The sequence below is a fragment of the Oreochromis aureus genome, linkage group 8 (assembly GCF_013358895.1).
Source record: "Oreochromis aureus strain Israel breed Guangdong linkage group 8, ZZ_aureus, whole genome shotgun sequence".
Lineage (NCBI taxonomy): Eukaryota > Metazoa > Chordata > Actinopteri > Cichliformes > Cichlidae > Oreochromis > Oreochromis aureus.
This window is the reverse complement of record NC_052949.1, coordinates 10,934,508-10,958,502: the sequence shown is the minus strand read 5'-3', so window position 1 is coordinate 10,958,502 and position 23,995 is coordinate 10,934,508. Positions and strand designations below refer to the sequence as shown.

The following is a 23,995-nucleotide window of genomic DNA, read 5'->3' as shown; positions in this document are numbered from 1 at the left end:
TGTGCTCAGTTGCAGTGCCATGTTTTTGTTCTTGGACTATGGTCATTAAGTCTGCTGTGTGCAAAGAGGGCCATTGAACAAGTCAGTAGAACGCCAGGTCTGAAGGGAAAAAAACACTATAGAGCTCCCCAAAATCTGTGACTTAAGACAGTTTGCATCGTGGATCGCGCTACCTCTATCATTGTGTATTAACCCCCGCCCTTCTAAGCAGGAATAATATCAGTTATTGGCGATCTAACATGGGGAAGAGAGGGCAACTGGACTATGAAGAAGATCACCTAAATCATAAATTAAAATATTCTATTCTTTTTCTCTTACATTGGACCTTTCATCCATTCATTCTCTGTCTGAATCAAACAGTTTTAGCTTCCTATACTCTCCATTTAACCCATCTTTCTTCTGATTGGCTGCCCCTCCCAATGTGGGTGGGTGGAGCTTCTGTGCTCACAGCCCAGGGTTCAGCAGTGTGAAGCCTGAGATTTTGCATCATAGGAATTATTTGCACATATGTTGACATTATTTGGTCGCTTTCAAGAAAATAAGCAAAATAGACCACTTTAGTGTGTACAAATTATTTAAACCTCGGCAGGGTTTGCAGTACTGAGAGCAGATCAGTGACAAAAACTGAAGTGTACAGTAATACACAGTGAGACCCAGCACAGAGTACAGCCAAATGGCATACTTCCTGCTGTTCAGAAGAACACTGAGGCATGTGTACCTCAGCTCCATCTTTCTCACTTCCTCCGCCCTTCTGCTGCCTCTCTCATCCCATCTCGTCATCGCTCCATCTCTGTCGTATGTGCACTGTTATGCCCATCCTCTCTGCTTCCTGTTCTCTTTTGTCTTCCACCACCTCTCCATCTCCCCGGGACCCGAGCGCTGGTTCCTGCTTTGTGCCGCTGGTGAAATATTAACCAGGACTTTGATGCTTATTAATTGTCCCACTCAGTAATTGAGATGCTCTACGGAGCCCATCCCCATGGTGACAGTGACAGCCCCGTCCCCTTGGTGACAGTCACTCACCCACAGACACATCAGAGATAGAGAGAGAGAGATGGGTAGGAGCTTTTTTTGGGGGGGGGGGGGGGGGTTTCAGGGGTAAGAAAGGGCAGAGAAAAAAGCCAGAAAAGCAGCGTTTTAGTTCTTTTAGAAGGAAGAGTGATTCAAACTCAAGGCCTTCAAAGGTACAGAGACTTAAAGAGTTCCCTTGTGCTGCGTGCCCACTCTTCAAGGGAAATTCCACTTTACTCACCAGCATAATTATGCCGATGATGTATTCAGGTAGTCTGTGAGACACGACATTACAGCATCAACCGCTGGGCTCTGTAAATCAAGCCTCAGGCAGGTTTGGACAAGTTTTACTCAGTAACAAAACAGTAATTAATCATTCGTCACAAAATAGGGTTGCTGTTTAGATCGTCATCGGTGTAATGTACCGTTTAGGACACACAGGTTAGTTACACTGCCATTTATGTATTGTTTTCTGTTCGTTATAGCAGCTGTGTTTATTCTTTCGTGACTGAAATGCATCACTTGAATACGTTTGAAAATTTAAAATCTGTCTGTGGGATTGACTCGCCCCAAGTGGCCATTAAAGGAACTGCAGCTTTTATCAGCCCTGCAGGTTGGTGGTTTTACTTCACATACAGTGCAGAGGGAATTCTGTTGCTTTCTCCATTATTAGCTATTATTACAGTATTGACTGTAAGCTTGTATATAGATTTAGGGTGGGTTGCTTTTTTTTAACAGAAGAAAAAATACAAATAGAAGAAAGAAGTAATATCTACAAAAAATGATACCATGGAAATCTTATTCTATAAAATTATTTTCTCTGAGGCTCTTACATATTTGTGGCAGAGGTTTAGAGTCAAGGGTGTACGCACAGGAAATAATTCACAGTGATGTGGTGAGCAGAGACCAAGCGATGGTGGGCAAAATAACCACCGCTGATATGTTTCTCAATTGAATTAAACAAATACTAACGAGAGTGAAGGATATTGTAGATTCGTGTCCAGCGGGGTGGCGGATACGCTAGCAGTTGCTTAGGTAATTAGAGATTACCTAGGCAACCAGAAGCTTGAATTACCATTAGCGATTGACCGTTATTGCAAAGCAATGTGCAGAGAACAAATACTTACATTTAGTAAGTTACTTACATTCACAGGGAGGTGCACAAAAGCTTACAGCTCAGTTTACGGTGTAAGGTTTCAGAATGGTTTCCACTTGCACTCATTCTTCCAAAATTTTTCCACCAAAGCGATTCTATCTCCAGGTAAAAACTCCAGGTAGTTTAGAGTAACACGTTACCATCACCTTGTTTCCTGCTGTATTGGCCCTGCTCACACTTAGAAATGGTGAAAAAAGAGCCTCATTTTCTTGAAGCCCGAAAGGCTTCCAGACTGCAGACACAGCTCTGCTATTGGTTGAAAGTTACTTTGGATCTGTTCTTCTAAACCTCCACCTCTCCTCACTGTCTCCCAGCTGTTAACAGCTTGTTACCCAGCATGCCTTTCACTTTATTAATGTTACAAGCTGTTTATGTTTGACAGATTATTTTTTACCATGATATTTTGCCCTTATGATTGTTGTGCATTATTTTATTTCTTTCTTTTTTTGCAGCAGTGTTTTTATTAAATTTTAACACAATACAGCCATAAATCAGAACATCTTGTACGTTTAAAGAATAATCAAGCTGTATTGCCAGAACAATAAAAAGAAAAAACACACACACAGAAGGGGGAGGCTTCTGTTTTGCAGCTTCACTAAACAAAAAAAGAAAAGAAGAGCGGAGGGAAACATCCTCAGTTTGTTATATTCAAATTCTCGACATGAAGGGTGATGAAGGGCATCCATATATTCTCAAAGGTCTGGTCAGCATCTGTTGGTTGGTGCTCAGTCTGTGACTGGACTTCCATTACAATGCAGTGCTTTTTTTTTTTTGGAATAGTCAAACTAAAAATTGCTCACTTTTACTTTAATTATATTTTTTTCTGAAACAATCTCAAGAGGTAACATTTCAGATCCAACAAGATCCGTTTAGTGATTGTTTTTTCTGTAGTGATGCTTTAAATTCTTCATAAGATTATCTGGTATTATTTTTTATTATATTTATTCAATAGTTGTGGATTATTAATTGTGGTTTTATAGTATTGTATTTAATTCTAATAACAACAAGGGGTTTGTGTGCACAGTTGCAGGCTGTCATATTCAAGTCAGGCTGGCTATTATTACCACCAGCTTATCACTTCCTTAGTAATTTAAGAAAAATAGCTCCAGGTATTGTTTTTTTTAAAAAGTTCTCAGTTGACAGAGAAAACAGAGTTGGTGCAAAGGTAGTAAGACGAGTCTGAGGAGGGGGAAAACAATGGTGATGACTGAGAGAGGACAGGAGATGAGGCGTGGAAGTAAGCTCTGTGTACATGTAAACATGTCAGGGTGGAGGGCGAAGCTGCGAGGCTGCTGGAAGCTTCTGAGACGTGATGACCACACAGTGTAATGTTTCCTCCCTGGGACACGGGCCACGTCAGATGTCAGCCAGCCACTGTTTGACACTTGGCTTCAGCACAGATACACTCACATGCTCCAACACGGCAGTCGGGATTAAAGACTGAAGGGCTACAACTGGGGACCGGCCAACATCCGTTTAAAAGATGGTTTAACCAGTTTAAATTCTTTTTCGTTTTACAACTACGAAGCCAAATATTTTAGTACAACATGTTTTATAGGCTCCGTTAATGCCTGGCAGAATTTATTGCATTGCATATTTCTAAAAAATCTTAAACAAGTGACAAATTCAGACGGTGTAAAGTTTCTGAATTTGTTATATTAGTGTAAATATTGAATTTATAACCATTTTTTGTCAGCAGCGACGGCTTTGCAGTTGTTTTTCCATCTCAATCTCAAGAGCACCTGTCAGGAAATTTCTTCATAACTGACTCTAAGGCGATCGGATTAAAATTTTAATGTCACAGGTCAGGGAGAAGAATTTATACCCTGGCTGTGACAGAATTTCACCCAGTTTGTAAATCAGAAATGTATCAATTGCACAGATGTGGACAAAACATCATCATTTCATAATTTGCCACTTTTTTTGCAGCAACATAAAATCAAGCTTTGGCTACAACTTATGTTGTGTATGCTATCAGAATCAAGCGTGTTAACCCACAGAAGGAATTTGACTTACTCTCAAAAAACGTAGACACAAATGGTGACCATGTAGCCACGGAAGAACAAAAAATATTTGGCTGTATACACAGTTCTTTCCACAGATTTTAAATCCAGTTGTGCCAAAGTGAGGTTGTATTGCAAATGTGTTAGTCTGCGTGCAAATATCACGGATATATGTGGTATTCAGTTTGTGCACAAAATATCACAAAGCTAAAAAAAACCCCACAAAACTGCAGTGACTCAGTAAATCCATTGAAGACAAGGCGTGGGGTAGAGTAAGGCAGTCTCCCGCAGGAGCTAGCAGATAAGTGGGGAGGAGCTGCATCAAGAGAAGACAGGAAAATGCTAATTAAGTTGGCTGACTAATGGGTTGTTAGTTTGTAGTAAATCTTTTTCAGTGTCTGCGAGAATTTGCCCCATGTGACTGCTTTCAACATTAGATAGCCATAAAAAGTATAGATGAGCTGTAGCTGCAGTAGGCTGGCTGAACAGAGCCATGACACTGGGAGTCTGTTACTCTGAAGGGGCGTCCACATAGGTAGCCCTGCTTTGTTGCTAATTGTTGGTTGCTAACTAGGCCTGGGTTGCCTAGGTAACATTTGATAATTTATTTAACACCTTGTAATATGTCAATCAACAGTATTTTACTGTCATTGGTAGTTGCTTCAGTCACTCGCCTCGACGTTAAGAAGAGTCCTGGGCATCGCCTCCGTTTCTTAAACCATCGTTTAAAGTTGCAGAATTTGACTTTGTGTGCTCACTGGCCACCACGTTGCTGCGAACTGGAGTGCTTACCATATTAACTTATGCACATCTTTATTTATGTGATCTGAGTTTTTCAGTACTACTACATCATGACACCTCTAATGCCCCTAAATAACATTATATAGCTGTTCTTCATAGCAGAGGACGATTTGCCATTGCAAACTCCAGTTCAACATGCGAAAGAGATTCTCTCTGAATGAAATCAAGGGCAGCTGCAACAGCGCCTTAGTTATTGAGCCAGCTGGTTTAGGAAGAACGAATGGGCTGTCTGGACAAACATGAAAGTTTTAGTTGTCCAAAGTTCAGCGTTACACCAGGAAGGTTGGTGTCAATACTGTCTCCCACCTGCCCATTTCTGCAACCAACGTTAGGGTAACCAACAAGTATGTTAAAGACTGCTTGTAATTACCGAGTATGGTATTTGGCACATCTAAATTTGGCATTTCCTTAAATGGGGATGAGGGCCAAAAAATATTTTTATCCTTTAGTGGATGTCAGAGTCGTAAAAAGGTTAAGAACCGGTGCCACTTTGAGGGAATGAACAGCCAGAGGGTTAAAAATAGAAAACAGTAACAAGTCTTGCTAGCCTCTTTTGCACCATCTGCTGCTACCTCCCAAAAAAGATGCGGTTTGCAGAAAGTTATAAGATGAAAACAACTGAGATCCGCCTGTTTGAATTTATATATTTTGTTGCCTTGAAAAAAAATACCCATCCAAAGTTAAAAATATCCTCCAGCACTAACATAATCCTTTAGTCATAGAGGCAGCATCATGACACCGTCACCTTGTTCCCCGCCTTTCCGCTTTGTCTCTTTCAAGACACGATTATCGTCACGGTCACAGCCCCATTGTCATTATGCCTTGCTTTACTCCTGACCCCCAGACTCCATTCCCTCACAATCGCTGTTTGTGGACAATGACATCATGGGCCCCACCCCTCGGTGACCTGCTGGTTAAGTAGGACAGTCTGGATTTAAGATATACGCTCACACACAAAGACAAATACGGTGCACTGCCCACTAAAGCCAAATCAGGACAACCTTTAGTGTGTATGTGTAGGGTGTCTGTTTGCTGAGGGTGTTTAATTTATGATTCCAGTGAAAGGGAAGAAATGGGAAGGCCTTTGAGAGGTCACAGTAAGCAGGTGAAATGCACACTCCTTGTCTCCTCTTTCTGTGTGAAACCAGGAGTCTAGCTGCATTCCTCTGCCCATTTTATATGTTATGTATGAGTTTAACCGCTGTTAAACTCATACATTGTTAAATGTCTCTGAAACTAATGTTTTGGTAGTAAACCCCTTCCTTACACAAGTTTCCTTCTGGTCTCAAACTGGGGATCTTTTACATGTAAGGTGAATTTATAAACCACTACACTCTGAGTTGTGTTTCAATGTCTCACCATGGGTGGACCTCTGAGAACTGTAGTTACACAAATAACCAAAAGTTATATTGGTATTTTTTTCCATTTAAGAATTATAATCTATAAATAATAAACAGGCTTTTTTTTTCAGTTATTATAATAAAAGTAGTTAGCACAGAGTTTATGAACTCAGGCATAAAATCCATTGGTATTTAATAAAAAATGTCCTGAAAATAACAGGAAAAAGTATAGCCTTAAGTTAAGTAAGGTAACACAGTGATTATGTGTGTGTCGTTCCCCAGAGGCCCAGTACTTCCACTTTTTGGGAATTATCTGATTAACAGTGGAGAGTAAGGTCACAAATGAAACTACTCTGAGGTTGCCCTGCACGTTTAAGGTCACACGGTTGTGTAATCAATAGAAAAAAAGGTCCGGCTGTTTTATATGACAGGAAAAAACTGCCTTTTGAGTACTCACACACAGACGACTCTTGTACGGCAGCAAGTTATTGTTTTTGTGCTCAGTTTTTAAATTTAATATTCTAACTATGATGTTTTAATTACTCAGTGCTAGAAATTCCACTTGGTGGATTTTATTTTGGTTGTATGGAGCAAAATTAGCAGTTTTCCCCTTTTACCAGTGTTATTAGTAAGCTGTCTCCGGCTCCTTCTCCTCCTTTATCAGACAAATATATAAATTGGCATCGAGATTCTCGTTTAGCTGCGCCAGAAGTAAATGTAAAAAATAATAATAATAAAATAAATTATGGACATGTTGTGAAGCTGTTAGTTTGCCAATTTTCCTATCATAACTATTGCTTAAGAGCGTGAAGGTATTATCAAAAAATCTTACACCTCAGTTGATGACACCTCGTTTATCATATGGCAAATGAGAGCTAAAAGAGTCTAAACAAAGGTTTAAAGAACAAATGTAGTGTTTACATGAAAGCTGCCTTTTCAGTAGCTGTTTTAAAAGAGGAGGACCTTAATGATTAGATGCATCTTTTATCTGTTTTTTTTATTATCCAAAATGCATTTAATTTATTAAAAAAGAACAAGAGTGATGTCTTATATTTAATTGGATATTTCTCTCCAATCATGCAGCCACCTCGTGCGGCTTGAATTTTTATGAAGTGTGTTTTCATCCAACGGTGACGGCTGTCTGATCTACGGAGACTGCTCATCAGACTGTCTGCCAGTCCATCTGGATATCACGCACATATCTGGAGTGGTTGTGATCTCTTAAGATGACTGAACGGGCTGGATGATTTGATGGGGAACATCCACTGTTGTAAATCTAATTGGCCTCCTGCCTGACGCTACGGGATTGTTGGAGCGTTGGGTTGTGGTGAGGGGCGGGTTTTGTTGCAGTCGGAACGCCGAATGAGAATCTCTCCCGTCCTCCCGCTTTACCTTCGCTCCGCCGCCACTGCCACAGCTCGGCTCTTCTTACATTATTAGCCGTCTGTGATGTTACATTAAAGATGCATGACTCTCATGCTGTCTCACTCAGCGGGGACCTCCTGTGTGAGTCGAGTTGCTGTTAGAAAGAGGGCCAAACACACACACACGCACAGACACACACATGTTATCGTGTGAATGCGGTCGAGCTCTCTCAAAGCCGAAATTTGTTATTTGACAGATGGATGTGGGAGGCTGTCACTGAGACTAAATGCTCCTGAGAGAGACACAGAGAGCCGTCTGGCTGGACAGAGATAGCGAGCTAGATGGACGGAGAGTGGGAGGGGGTTAGCTCCACAGTATTGATATAATGCAAGCTTTGAGTGCCCTGTCTGCCTGGTTGAGTGCTTGTCGGTGCTGCTGCATATGGTGTGTGTCTTTTATTGTAGCAGTGTGTTTTTGTGTTTGGAGCACGAGGAACCGATGCGAGAGAGTTAAGACTGTACGTGTGTTTAACACTAACATCTCTCTGAAGTCCATTTTAAAATCCCCAGACGCTCTGAGAGCTCAACCACACTCTGCTTCCTGTATGTGTGAGTGTGTGTGTGTGTGTGTGTGTGTGTGAGAGAGAGAGAGGGCTTGTGAAGCTATCCATCTCTCTGGCTGTATCAGTGTCCTAATTGGACTAACAAGATTAATGAGGCGAACTAGATTCTCCAGCTCTCCCTCCTCCCATCTTTTGTTGGCGAGGCGGGGAACCTCGGCGTTGGTGTGTGGTTGTGCACGCAGGAGGTTAAATCCAAGTCACATTACAATTCATTTAACAGGGCTGGTGACGTGGATGCAATCTCCTGTCACAGTAATGTAAAGTTATTAGTGCTTAAGTGGTCAGTTGATTAATCAGTTGGAGAAAATTAATAAACAGATTGTTCTCTCCACGCTTTGATGCTTAATCGGCTGAACAGTTAATGACGTAACCAGGAAAATATCCGGTGATAATTACTTGAGCCATAATATAATAAAGTTTGGGAAGAGACAAGCTTATTCATAAATAACCTAATAAAAATGTCAGTTTTGGCCTAACTTGTCAATTAAACTCAAATAATCAAGGTATGTCCTTAAAAAAAAAATAAAGATACAGATGATCAGTATTACCTGTAATTAACAAGTACAAAAATAGAAATTAAGTTACATTAAAGAAACATATGGCCTATTGCCTGGGATAGGATACTGTCACCTCTTATCTCATTATAGCCTTAATGTGATCTGATCTATCGCTACATAGTCAGCCAACTTTTCCAGCTTTGTTTATCATCTATTATGAAGACAATATGATTAAAAAAAGAGAAAATAAGAAAGGAAAGTCACAATCTGGGATGATTCTTCACCCATTACACTCGTCATTTGAGTCACTGTTGATACAAAAACATCATCAGAAACAGAGCAGGGCGTTATATTCTGAAAGCAACCAGCATAACAGCATAACTGGCAAAAACAACATTTTAGTGGCAAGAAAATATTATATTTTGCTTTATTAGAGGATTTTTTTAACATGCTAGCCTTTAGTTAGCCTTTAGAGGGCTAATGCAAGCCTCTGTAGTTAGTTGAGATGTTTACAAACATAACATTACTCAGCTTTCTGAACCAATGAGGTTTTCCAGTCATGTGACCTTTGCTTGTCTGCCATTTTGGACTTGTGACAGTCACGTTGACAATGTAGGCTCAAATAAGTAAAGCCCCATTCACATATGTCAGTGACCCTCTGGCAATCACATGTTGCTAGGGGAAAAATGTGTATTCCCCAGTCAGTTAGCCAAAGCCCTCTTATGATTGTTTTGGTTGCTAGCATGTTGAATGGAAGCGAAGGACTTGTCTGGAAACAAGCTAGCTACTCTCTGAATTTGCACCTTATAAAACATGTTGGCAAAACGTTTTACTTAGAAGGAGAGCCTTAGCTTTTCGGTTGGAGTCACGTTATTTCAAGTTGTCCTACGCCTCGGCTAGCAGTTAGCAAGTATTTGCACAGGATCATAAAAAAAAAAAAAAAACTACATGCAACTGTGGAAATATGCTAGCTACCATTGCCAACCTGTTGTTTCCCTAGCGCATGGTGGTATCACATCCTAGACAACAATGGCAGACAACTCTTGAGCAAAGAGTGTGTGATGTCATGTGAGAAACCTCAGTAATACTAGTACAATTCTGTTACAACTAAATTACAGCCTGTGGATGTGTGACAGAATGTCTGTAGCACACAAAGGCGCACTTGGTGTCAAAATGTTCCCATTTTTCTGGCCTCACTTTTACATTAAAGGCTCAGTTTTCAGTAGATTCTGAGTTATTCATCCTGATGGTAGTAATTAAGCCTACAACATGTTGTAGCTTAAATTTATATTTTTTTAATTTTTTTTTCTAGCAACATAATTAATGAGGTAATACCAAGTCAAAAAAGAGCAAGTAATTGTTTTTCCCCCTGATGGTGTCGGAGCTCAGGTTGGTATAACAACCCAAACCTGACCAAATTATTTCTGAGATACTGCACGACTAAACTCACTGATAAGCCTGTTGATGCAGTACAATGCTCTTGTGGCTTCGTAAATAGCTCGAGGGATCTTTCATGGTTCAGAATAGCAGACTCGTGTTACGTTTGTTTAGTCATGAATGGACTGCTGGGCGTTTTGGCATGACACAGTTGATGACAATTCAAATAGAGGTGAGGTTATAATCATAGAAAACAAGAAGTGGTTAACGCTCATGTTTTATCGAGACAGGTGTGTTCGCTTGCTAAAGCAGTAAAAGCAGCAAAAGCCTTACTGATCTATTCTCCTTCAGTTTGAAGCAAAGCCAGTCTTCACAGCCTCCATGATGAGTATTATTAGGCAGTTTGTGGTGTGTGTATTGTTCATATGCAGATGCTGAATCACTGGTTTGTCTTACTGTGATGTAGGAATGAAACTTTTTTGGGCGGTCACGTGATGCCAAAATATTGGCTACGTTCAGGAACGATGTTGAGTTGTGTTGACTCACTTGTGGTTTGTGATTACCTCAAAAAGTTTTGCAAACAAAGAAAACTGTTGGCGGAGCAAGCATGAAATGCATCCAGACTGTTGCAGCTCATGCTTTTAGCTTTCTCCGTGCTACCTACGCTCGCTCCCCAGTGGAACAAGATAAACTGAATTGAATTGTCCTGTTTTCACCTGATCCGCTTTTTCAGTCAGGATCAGACCTGATTCTGGAATCAGTGGATCCCTACCAAGACACCTGGTTTGACTGACACCTGATTTGACTGAGACTGTTTTTAATATGAGCGTAAAAAAGGTCAGTAACAGACGTGTCAAAAGCCAGAAGCCTCATAAAGCCTCAATTATACTCATCACGGACGTGGACAGCTGGAAACCCGACGAGCCGAGTAGTCATTCCTGTTATACTTCTTTCAAGTTTGAAATTCGCTGCCTGGGTGCATGTGTGGTTGGTACATTGTAATGTAAATTCTATGCAGGCAAGTCTGTGGGGTCCCAAAAAAAGGCAGGCATGTGAACATGGAAACCATAAACCCCGCTTAAGCCAGAACTGGCCCATCATAAGCTCCAGTTGGGCCGTCTCGATGGTTTTGCAAAGTGTAAAAACCAAAGCGAAGGGGGGTTGGGGGTTGGACTTTTCACTGTACAGTATTTTGAACCAGGAAATATTGTGTTGTTAAAGGTACAGTGTGGAAAATCATTCTCACAATTCAAGTGCATATTCCTCGCTACAGTGGTCGCTGACAAACCTGCTTTAGAAATTGAATGTTAGGTGATCGTTCTAATGGTAATGTCCAAAATGCTTTTTAGTCTACAACTCACATTCATCTACTACAAACAGCGAGTTACTTATTAATTGGTGGGCTCTTTGATGGTAGCTTTGCATGACGCGAGGACCGAAATAATGCTTTTTAAAAAATCTTATAATGGACCTTGGTTCAGTGGCTCCATAATGTACTCATTTACACATTCAACTATGAAGTGAAGGAGGAGGAGACACAAATACCTTTGGGGGAGGTCATCTGGTGTAAAAGTGCCAAATCAAACACGCGCTGCTACCTGCTGTGGTGACCCATTGTGAATGAGGGAGCAGCTAAAAGCAGCTTTACTCAGCCTTGGTTAAGCTTAATTGTCTGCCTACTTTGCTCTGTGTGGCTATCCCCAGGCTTGCAAGGGTTGAAATGAAGTGTTATCCTGACCTTAAATGACCATATTAGGGGTATCCATTCAGGTCATGCAGATCCAGGAGTAGAAAAAAACTGTTTTAAACAGAGTGTTTAGAGCACCCTGCAGCCTGAAACCTCTTTGTTTGAAACTTTGGCCATGCTTCATGTAAGAATCCACTATTATGTTTAACTCCATTGACCTATAAATTTTTCTAATTCCTTCAGATTACATGGGTGTTTAACTTTGCCATAACAACCAATGACATGACGATTTGTGGGAAGCTTTTAGATGAGTCTACAATCTACAAGTAATGTGGTGATTTGGCCAAACTCTGAGGTTTGGATGTATGTTAAAAATGGTAGTATAAAACAAACCTGGTATAATTCTGGATGCCTAATCAACCATTGTGCATAGAACACTGTATCTGTCATGGCTTTTATTTTAATGCTATATAACTGCAATAAATTCTTCTTTTTTCATTTTTAAAGATACATTTGAGTGCATATATGGTCTAATTCGTCCTCCAAAACTCATATCTGTGCAGCAGATTTTTTTTTGTATTTTTATTGATTTTGGATATAAAAAACGAGCTCGAAGGCACCGCATGGCTCAAGTGGCCAGTAACTGGCGATGTGGAAAGAGTGCCGTTTTGCTGGATGGCGTGCCATCCGAGCGCTAAATCAATGACGGTGCTGTCCATTTGCTCCACTCTGTTCCAAATCACTCTGCGTCCATCTTTTGGCTGAAATCCCCGCTGAGATGCGCTGTTATGCAAGAGGTTACGTTTGGGGATTAGCACATCATTTTCAAGGGTAGACATGAAGAATCCAGTGGCGTTTATAGGTCACAAATCCCCCGCAGTTGCTATGTGTTAGACACACAAAACAAAAGGATAACACTTGCATTCTCATATGTAGTACATTTTTCGAGTCTTTTAGCATTTCTAGCTTGGGACAGATTCCTTTACATTGGGTTTTTCAGTTTATAACAAACTATGTGTCAAAGAAATGCAGCAGATCCCCTGATATGACACCGAATGTGTGTCATTTTTCACATTTTTTGCTGTAAAAACAACTAAAATGCACAAAAGCCGGCCTTTTTATGTATTGTTCCATCTTTACTTGACATCAGTAGTACCATAAAATGACAGAAAAACTGACAAGTCTTTGATGAAAGGCATACAGATGAAGAAAATATGAGGTTGAGAGTGAATCAAAAGAATATAAAACACATTAAATGAATGAATTTCTTTGCATGGGTATCTTTTAACTCTGTGAACCATAAAAATATAAGCAAGCAGCATTTTTCTGATATTTTTAAGGGGACAGGAAATATGTAGGTTAAAAAAATGTGTCATGTTTATTTGTTTATGTCATATTAGTCAACTGGAGGCAGCAGGACTGAGTTTCTGTCCATGTAGCTGTGTGTGTGTTTCTCCATGCACTGCGCCTGATTGCTGTGGGATAGGATGTGTGATGTGTGGAGGTATGGACTTCCTATTTGTTTGTGTTCTTTGTGTCTCATGTTCAGCAATGCATGGAGTCCGTGTGTGCGTGTGTGTGCATGTGCGCTGCTGCCTCCTGTGTGCAAGTCTGACTGTTGCATAAGAGGATCTGCTGCTGTCCCAGAGCTTAACTAAGGATTTAAACCTCTCTTCCTCACTCTCTCTTCCTCGCTCTCTCGTCCTGGGTCGTCTGCCTCTCCAGCTCGCTCTGTTGCACTTTCTCCCATCTCTGTGACTGCATGTGTATTGTGGGCGGCTGGTGTTGAATAAGTCTCTGTGCGTATGCAGATTGCCCTTACCCATTAATATTTAAAAGTTTGAAACTGCCTCCCTTTTTGATGGCTGGCTTAATGATTGATGTGGTGATTTAATCAGCTGCAGTTTTGATTAATTAATTTAATTACACTGACTTTAATTTATGCATTTTATATAAAGGATGAATGGATTATAACTGTACTGTACATGCATCTCATACTGCCTTCATTCCAGTCGTCCTCTATCAACTAGTCGCTGTTTCGGGAACTCTAAATATCCTTGAGTATAAGAATAGACACTAATATCTTACCACATTTATAATGTGTAGATACCTTCAGAATTGGGCTTGCTGGTGATCTAAAAATAAAAGGTTTGGATGAGACTTGGATGTGATGTGACTTTGTCCAAGATGCCAGTGCTGCAAATTTGTTCGCCATAAACTCGCACAAGAGAACGTTTTGCCAAGGAGCTCATTGGACTCTGTGCTGAGGAAGGATTTGAGCGTTTTACTACCAAGAAATCCTCTACTATATTTATTTAAATTGCTTTCTGCAGCCATAAACATTTTGATTGCTGCTCTCTATAATAACAGGATTATTTCCCTTACGTTAAAATGCAGGAAGTTAATATTACAGCTTAATAATCGCCGTATGTAAATGATCTTGTGCTGCACACACTGGATGAGCAGTGTTATTTGGCAGGAAGGGACACTTGCTATTTGGTTTAGCCTAACTGTTACAGGAAGTCATTGTAAACAGTATGCTGGAAACAGATGAAAACCTGCTCATTTTTTAACCATAGATAAGCTGAAGTTTATACTGACTCTGACTGTATTCCACACAATGTCTGTTCCTTTATTTGCGTTACCTGTGAGTTGCCTTTAACCCATTATTTTTTCTATTTTGATGCCTTTATTTTCCTAAAGATTTGAGTTTGGTTTTTATGAGGTATTTTTTAGATCAGCAAAGTTGACTGAGGACCCAGTCAACCACTTGTCCAGATATAGGACCTCGTGTTTTTAAGCCTCGAGCTTGAAAGGTAACGATAGCAAGCTCCATACACAAATAGGACATAGGCAACGCAGAAACACACATATCTACTAATTAGTACTAACATACTAGAATTTCAGTCATGAAAACTAATACAATAACTTCTTCGATTGTCTGTATGACATAGTAATTTGTTAAATAATGCTCCAAAAGGTCCAAAAACTCAATCTCAGTCTCTTTTATAAAAACACAGCAGTGAAAAATGTGACTTGAGTACATTTTGTACGCACGTATCTTGATTGCGTGCAGTTTATCAGTGCAGTTGAGTTAAAATTGACAAGAAAACACAAGCAAATGTCTGCAGTAATCAAGCTGTGATACTGTAGACTGTGTTGAAGTGAAGGTGGTGGTAAAGGTGATGATGATGATGACGGTGTGAGAATACCCATCACACTGGGGAACGTGGTGAGGGGCATGAAGGGAAGGCAGGAAATGGCTGTCCTGTCTTTTAGATAGTCTCAGAGAATAGCAAAACATATCCGTTACGCTTCCTGAAGTCACAATCATGACCAAAGACCAAAGATATCCAGTTTCAATCACTTAAAAACAACCAAACCTCTCAATTAGATTTACCCAGACCGAATACTTTACTCCCATCCTCTCACTGGCCGACGCTCTTATTAATATTTTGTACTAGAGAACACATGCACATGGCACTTGTATACACAGAAAACTTTCCAATGGAGAATCCTTTCATGCCGCTGCAGCTCCTGTTTTCTGTCTCGCCTGTCTTCAAACCTCATCTGTCATGCTCGGGAAGCAGATGTGAGTGCTGAAATCTGCTCGCATACGCACATTTCTCATGAGACAGGTGTTTGGAAAGGGGAATGACAGACGAGCAGTGTTGAGGTTACATCTTCATCGATGGCTGAATTCCTTTCATACTTGATGTGTAAAGCACCTAAGTATGCCCAATTCTTCTACCATCCAGCCGCACCTGGGTATGAATGGGTGTACCACGACTGGGAATAGCATGAAAGGTTCATGCAAATTTCCCAGATTTTGGAGATCTGAGTCGACTAATATTTGATATGTAGTTGAACGGGACCTATAGAGAATAATCCACCAACGTAAAAATCAGAAAACACTTAAAATTGAGCCTAATTTAATGGTCGATGTCAAACATTGTACATGTTCATAAACAGGGTGTATCAAACAAATCATCCAATTTCAAAAGGCTATATATGTTTTACAGTAATGGTCACAGAAACCTGCAGTAAATTTTAAAACACATGGCAAAATACAAAGCTGAATATAAAGTTTTAAATATCACACAATGCTTACAATGTTGAATGTAAAACTTTCTTTTATAGTGTGCACAAGTGCTCAATGTGTCTCCCTCAGGAAGCACAGCATATGTCCATTAGATAGTTAAAGTCATCCCATCCTTCCAGCATGACTGGACTCGCTGCAGCGACTCCTGTTGCTTTGCTATCTGTTGGCAACCACGTGAACAAATCCCCGCTTTCTTACAGTATGCGTCTAAGTCGCTTTGAAATCTGACAATTCTTTTTGAAACAGCCTGTTTATTCATTTGTATAGAAGAGTCATCTGAAACTGTTATTCCCATTCTTCAGTGACTTTTAAATGGCACTGAAATTTGTAAAATTCACGTTGTGCAGATTTCAGATTAGTCTAGTTGTGCTTGAAGCCGTCTTTACTTGCAGTAACCTGCATACCTATGCAGAATGTGGTTATTCAGTGCTGTCAGGTGGTTAAATGGCAGGTAACGCTGACATAGCCAACATACAGTCGTTCACTTTCTATAGAAACACTGCAGAACTGCTCTGGTTTGCAGGGGTGTCATTTCTACTTTGCTTGTTTACAACTTTCAGCAACAGAGAAAGAAATAAACGACTCGTGTATTAATGTACAACACAATACGATAAAAAAAGATTTATGCCCAAAGTATCATGCATTTTTGTTATATGAGCACATTGTAAAACATTAAATTTAACAGATTAGGGTCAAATTAAATTGATTTGATTGGTATACATTCAATTTTTACCAAGTGCATTTTCCTTAATGATTAATTATTTGAATAAATAAACCTTTGATTTTACTTTTTTTTGTTGTTACTCAAAATTGCTCAAAAGAATCATTTTTTGAGTGTAGATTAAAGGTGTGTAAAAGATGATTAATTAGTTTTAGTGCAGTTCAGCAAGGATGGGAATGTTTAGTTTGCTGTTTGAGTTAGTGAGTACATCCATAGTATCAATAGGAACCACAGGCATCATAAGAAATGCACTGCCTAAGTCAAACTTATGTCGTGTTTGACTTCAGATTAATGTCAAAAACCCCTGAATTGGATAAATGGAATAAAATGGAAGGATGGAAGGATTCTCTAATCACCCCCAAAGACCTCAGTAGAAATGCTGATGCTTTGCATTCTGCTGATGTATAAAGCTCTATTTCATTTTACACCAGCTATTAACATGCATTGTGTACTTTTACATCCTGCTTGAATGCGGTTGTTAAAGCAGCCACATTACAAAGTGAAAAAGTGAATGCTGTCTGGATGCCGTCCTTGAATTTATTTATGTTTGTTCCACAAAAACGCTGCAAAGTGATGGAGACAAACTCACCTCGCCAAAGGCAAAAAAGGTTGAGCCAGTACAGCTGTATCACCTTCTGTGTGAAATTTGCTGCTCCACTTACCTACTTACCTAGCTGAAGGACGAATAAAGATAGTGGTGCCTTTGCATTTATAAAATGTTGTTTATAATATATTTGAAAATGCAGATAATTGCTTACATATAATCTTTATGCATAATTGCATTTAATACCAGGAGTACATGGGGGCTAAAAGAGTGTAACCATAATAATAAGGAGTGTCGGGGCGGAGTGTAATTCTAGTCAAGATAATGACCTCTTGCATGTGCACTGGTGTGTTTGTTTGTGCTGGAGGACTGCTCCCCATGCCGCACTCACTGTTCAGTCGTGTTATTTCTTGCTGATTTACTCTCCGTTTCTTTCTGCTTCTGCACAGATTGACTTGGAGCCAGAGGGGAAGGTGTACGTGGTCATTGATCTGTCCGGATCCTCCACTGAGGGTAAGATCACCACGAAGCACCATTATACAGAGATGGAGAGAGAAATGCACAAAAATATGCACGCACGCACAAAAACAAACCCCACTCCAGTTTCACAGCGATGTTATGTGCAAAGCTGGCAGTAACAAACATGGAAAGGTAGAATTTGTAACCGCCTTTTAATACAAATGTAGTTTTGTATAGTATAGTCTGAGGTCTGAGTTATCATTAGTGCCAACCCTAAAAGCCCTTACACACCGAGTGCATTGTGAAACAGCGGCACCATTTTAATTCACTTTTATTTATATAGCGCTAAATCACAACAACAATTGCCTCAAGGTGCTTTATATTATAAAGTAAAGACAACAACACAATGAAACAGAGCAAACCCCAGGAATCAAATGACCCCCCTATGAGCAAGTGCTTTGGTGACAGTGGGAAGGAAAACCTCCCTTTTAACAGGAAGAAACCTCCAGCAGAACCAAGCTTGGGTAGGGGTGGCCATCTGCCATGACCAGTTGGGGTCAGGGGAACTTGTCATGTAATGTCCTCAAAAAAACACACTGTCTCAAAAATGAAGTCAACATAGAGAAATGGTGAGCTGTTCCTGATCTTTCTAAACAAAAAAAAACAACCAAACAAGACACTTAGACTCTAAGTTCATCCGATTCTCAAGAGGAGACAGCAGCAGGGAGAATTTCATGGTTTGATCCAGGAGTTGAAGCCACTTTCAAACATACATTCAGGATGTCGGTGGGGCAGTTTGAGGTCTTGTTGGCAGAGTTGGGACCTCACAAAGCAGGGTCCTCCTCTGTGTCTGAGCTAAAGTAGTATTTCCACTATATTTCCATTCCATGAGCTATGAGCGAACTTGTTACCAAAGTGATCTGAATGGTCAGATCTGCTCATTCACATCTGAAAAATTGGTAAATATTATACATGAAATATTCTCATCGATTTTACGTGTCTGGTATGTAAACGCCTTTACGCTAACCTTAGGCAATCAGGATGTTTTTGTTTAAGTGTGGCAGTCAGGGAACCAAGAAAATATTCATTGTAACTGATGCACAAGAACTATTCAATGTTCGCTGTCTGTTTTGCCCTTCTCCAAAAGATAAGGGTAGGACTACCTGCGATGACTTAGACCTCAGATGGCTGAATGATTGTGTAATAGGGCAAACATGCCAGTAAGTATTTTCCTTACCCTTAGCATTACATTAGCATTGAATATTCTCTTCCATTCTGCTTTTTTCCCCTCTGATATGACTGATACTTTCAGGTGTTTATAAGTATTTCTAAATGTTCTGGCTGTGGGGTTTTAGATCCTGAGCAGGTAGCATACAGTGGTCTTTAGCTGTGTGTGAAAAACAGATTTGTTGTCTCAGTGGAAACAAAGGGAGTGATACTAGTGAACCAAAACAATAAAGCGGTTGGGTGTATGATTAAAAACCATAGCTCGCTGGCACTAAAATGTTCCTTAGAGTTGAGAGAACTGCATGCATACCGATGGTTGACCAATTTTTGACACGAGCATGCTAACTGGTGTGGAGGTGAAGTAAAGAGTGTTTACAAGGTGGCAGCGATGTTAGTCGACAGGATTCAGAGGGAGTCAGATAGTTCATGGACAAAGTAAGAGAGGTGAGATTGAACTGGTTTGTGCGGTGGAGAGATACTTGTTAAAATGGAGAAGAGCGTAGAACATGGAGCTACCAGGCAGGAGCAAAAAGGCCAAAGAGGAGGTTTGTGGATGAAGTGAGAGGACATGCAGATAGATGGTGTGACAGACAAATGTGCAGAGCACAAGAAGAGATGGAAACAGGCGATGTGCTGTGACGACCCTAACAGGAACATCTGAATAAAGTCTGCATGAATATACTGATTACTGCAGCTCCTAGCCAGTTTAGTTTTGGTGTGCATAAAAAGCATCTATCCTTAATGTTAATTGTGTTATTGGCTTGGCTCATTATATTTTTCTGCATGGAAAGCAGCCGATAATGTGTAATAATGTGACACGTGTAATGTTCAGCCGTCCCGAATTCCGCCCACATAATGCATTTTATATGTGGAAAGGTCTATCAGTAAGTACTGAATCATAAAAGATTAATGCAACCTATTAATAATAAATCAGTCATCAATTTTATTTCATCATCAGCTCATTGTTTAGCTTTCTAGCACTCAGCTTGCTGTTTTAACAGCATTGTTTTCAGCTGCAGCGGGCGGGTGTTTCTTTTTTGTGTGTGTGTGTGTGTGTGTAAAAAGCTCTAAAAACCCTCTACCCGTGTGAGTAGCTGGTAAACATCGTGGATATTTTAGCAGGTAAACAGAAAGATATTTCCCTTAGGGGTTTTGAGTGAATGTTGCACTCACATCTGCCAGGTGCGAAGACACACAACTCAAAATAAATGATAATGTTGCTCCGTGACTGGCGACCGTGTAAATAAGCACGTCAGCACACTGAGCGATTTTCCGTTGATTAGATGTCCAAAAGAAATGGTACATAACTGGGCTGAAATTGTACGTACAAGCTGGAATTGCACCCGTAATCTTATCGTTGCTACATGAACACTTTAAGTACCGAGCGACTCAAATGCTGTATGAGAGAATGACACGCCATGGTCTTAGACTGCTTATAGAAGGGACAGAGGGCCAGCCGTGAGGTAACTCAGAGGTTCAGAGATATGATGATGGCAGGTTGACGACCCTACAAACCAAACTTGGTCACGGGAGTTTCAGATTAAGCAATACTGAAACCTGAGACTTGGATTTGAGCAGTTTCTTCTGTTTTTATGGCACTACCTTGTGTCATTACACCTAACATGCTATCATATGATGCAAGTATTTAAAATACAGTTTGATTACCAAAGGACTGATTCATGTTTTTAATAGCTGTTGTATACACATGCAATATCATAGAGATTATTCTCTCCCATTACATTGTGATCAGTTTTCTGAGTGTTTTCTAACTCATCCAGTCATTAACATCATCAAATGTAAACAATTTTAGAATGTAAAATGTTAATCAAATGAAAAGAGACACAATTTTATTAATAATTCAAAATGCAGCATGTAGATATATAGATAGCTCTCGGGTAGCCCAGCATCTCACTGACTAACTCTGGCATTTAATAGTCTGTACCATTACGTAACAATCTCTGGGCTGAAATTGGGTTTTATCATGACATTTTATGTTATTTTAGCAAAATATTAGGACTTAAGTGTGCATACTGAATATTTATAAATTATAATCAAGCTGCTCGGGCTTAAAGGGATCTATATTTAGCCGGGGAGCTCAAGGGATCTGCAGCGGTTACAAAAAAGCCGAAATTTAAAACTTGGTTCTAGGACTCAGTGGTAGATTATATCAGGAGGAGCACCATTTTTAACCACCCAGCAGCAGAAAGTTGAAGACAATGAAAATATGTAAATAAATAACATTTAGAAATGCTTATTAGCTGATTGACGAAATCAGGAGATAGACAGTATCACGGACAGCTTTGCCACTCAACACACATATGATGCACACTGGAAACAAATACACCAGTGTACTTGAGATTAAATATGAAAACAACCAAATGTATCAACGTCATCGCCACGGAAACCTAAAACATTAGAGTAAGTCATTGTCTTGAGCCAGAAAGAAGGGTAATAATATTCAGTCACCACCTCCAGTCATTTCAAATCACCTGGGAGGAATTTGCATATTTGTGCACCCACCTTTTTCCCAGATACAAACGGAAGGAATGAGTTAGTGCAAAACACCAGGAGTGCAACTTTAAAACACTGTCTTCAGGCTTCTCATTGGGACTTTGTCCACCTTTTATATAAAGTCTTCGGTGAACCGCTGCTGCTACGTGTTTTCTAAGAAAATCTGCACAGAGAATTGAATAATCTTTATCGGCCTTCACCGGAGTGGCAGGGCTCAATGTTCAATAAAATAACTCACATTTTAAATTATTACTTGTTAATTTTTGTGGTTTTTAATGACAGTGCTGATGATTTTCTATTAGCAGGAAAAACCTTGAGTGGAAATCAGACAAACAGCAGTATGAAAAGAGTTTCTGAGAGAAGTTCCAGGTATTTTGTAAAGAAAAAAATCTTCTTTTCTCTGTGTGCATCCTTGCCAGTTCCTTGCTTTGAAATGTAAGAAAAAAAATCTAATCCAAAGCCCTTCCTGTTTTCCTAGAAAGCTTAAGAGCTCACCGACCCTTCTCTCTCCTTCTCCGTTTTCCCATCTCCTCTGTTTGTTTGCGTCGATTAAACACGGAAACATCTAGAAGATCTTTATCGAGTCTGTCTCTCCGCACACATTCTCTCACTCACATGCTGCCTGATAAGAGTGATTTTCACCTGCACCTGTGTATCCTCACACCTGGTTATAAATAGAAGCAGCTCTCAGCCCTCCAGTGAAATTGTGCATGTATATATCCGTCTGCGAGCGCGCTTGTGTGAGGGTGGTGGGATAGCCTGAGCAGGGGAGGGTGCAGCGGTGTAACGCAGAGAGCAGTAGAGAGTGGAGATAGAGGGAGTGGATTCTTAAAATAGTAGGTGAGATTGAGTGCACAGATTACATACAAACACACGCGCACACACACACACAGTCTAAGGCGTCCATCTCAAGCCCTCCTCATCGATGATTGGACACTCGGCTGTGACCTCACGACCCACTCTCCTCCCACTCCTGAACTTCCTGAGTTCAGCTGGCTTGAGTGCTCGAGCTAATGTATGCTGATAAAAACAAATGGGGTGTGTGTGTGTGTGTGTGTGTGTGTGTGCGTCCTGATAGGAGGGATGGAGAGATGGAGGGTGAGAAATAGAGGATGAGGTGGTATTTTTAGCAGATTTATTTTTTTCCCCTTGCTGCAATCTGTTCTCTGCAGCTTCGGAGGCTGGAAGGATGTGTTCCTCTCCTTTTTTTTCTTCCTCTTTTCTTCTTGTCTCTCCTCTCCATCCTCCTGCATCTGTTGTTCTCAGGAAGCAAATAACAATAATCTGACCTAATCTGTCCATCTGTAGACTCTCCATCGGTATTTCTCGATCGCTGCTTTCATATTCTTCAGCAGATTGTCTTCCTTTTTGAGTCCCTCCACCACCAACCCGCCATTTTGTCTAATAAAGCCGATTTCTTTTAAAGCTTAAACCATAACATTCGTGGTAATTGTGTACCTTCATTTACGACGGGAGAATTTCAGGCTAAACTTTTTCCAAGAAAGGCTTATTGTTTTTCAGTGCAGCCTTTGTTTATCCAAATTAATCAGATAGTTAACAGAACATTTTCGGTGCAATGAAGAAATAATAAAAATAATCTTCCTTAACCAGATAAAGACGTTTTCTGCTTTAGGTTTTTTTCAGTAAAATCTAGTGTTATTTTGAATTTCTGTCTGTTCTCTGCAGTAAGATATAGTTTTTACCTCTCAACCAAAAAAAAGGCTGATGGGGGTATTGTTGTCACCCTGCCAGGTGGGCGGGCAGGTGGTTGGGCCTGGACTAGGGTTGGGTGATTGCACGAATATATCGACTATCGACGATAGGCTGAGCCCTTCGTCGATCGTTCTTACAGGAGCGATTTATTTATTTGCCCTTTAGTAAGTTTGCTAATAATGATGGAGTCAATAGAAGCATTCAACAGAAAAAAAAATAATAGCGCTGTTTTAACAGCACCCTCTTTCATCTGTGAGCAAATGCATCCTCCTCAGAGTGCGCCCAGATGCAGCGATTCATTAACTCAAACTCATAACAGAAAGAAAGAAAGGCAGTAGCCTATGTTCAGAAAAAAACATTCTGATGGTGGACACGTACATGCTCATGCAAGTTAGTCGTGTTTGTGTCCTTTGCTCGCACAATACATCTTCACAAGCGACATATCGCTTTGGTTACATCCTTAGGTTTGCCTCTTTCATCCATTTTAAAGCCCAAAAAAATCCCAAATTGGTGACTTTTATATTTTTTTTGGCAATTAGTTCGTCCGTAGGATTTTCAAATTGATGCCATAGATGTATCTACTAAAAACCTTGGACGGGTTTGAATGCTGGTGGCCTCAACCTCAAGGTCGGGGATCAGAGGTCAAGTTTTTAAAAAAGTCTTATGAAGGTGATAACTCTTGAATGAGGCGATCTTGGATTTTCAAATTGGTACCATAGGTGTGTCGACTAGGAAGCTGAGGGGTAACAAAGGCAGTCGCCAATACTTTTATGACCAGCCAGCATCAGTGCTTTATGTGTGTTTTATCTGCTGTACTGGATGGGAAAGAGCACATGAGCTTATTATTCATGGGGAGATA

General features: G+C 40.2%; 1 protein-coding gene across 1 annotated transcript in view; it reads left to right on the top strand.

Moving 5' to 3' along the window:
- The window catches only part of LOC116328797 (protein kinase C epsilon type-like), a 50,164-nt gene that overhangs the window by 5,611 nt on the left and 20,558 nt on the right, over positions 1 to 23,995 (top strand). The window contains exon 2 of the mRNA XM_031750677.2: positions 17,676 to 17,739. Coding sequence (XP_031606537.1) covers positions 17,676 to 17,739 — 64 coding nt within the window. The remainder of the gene's footprint in view (positions 1 to 17,675; positions 17,740 to 23,995) is intronic.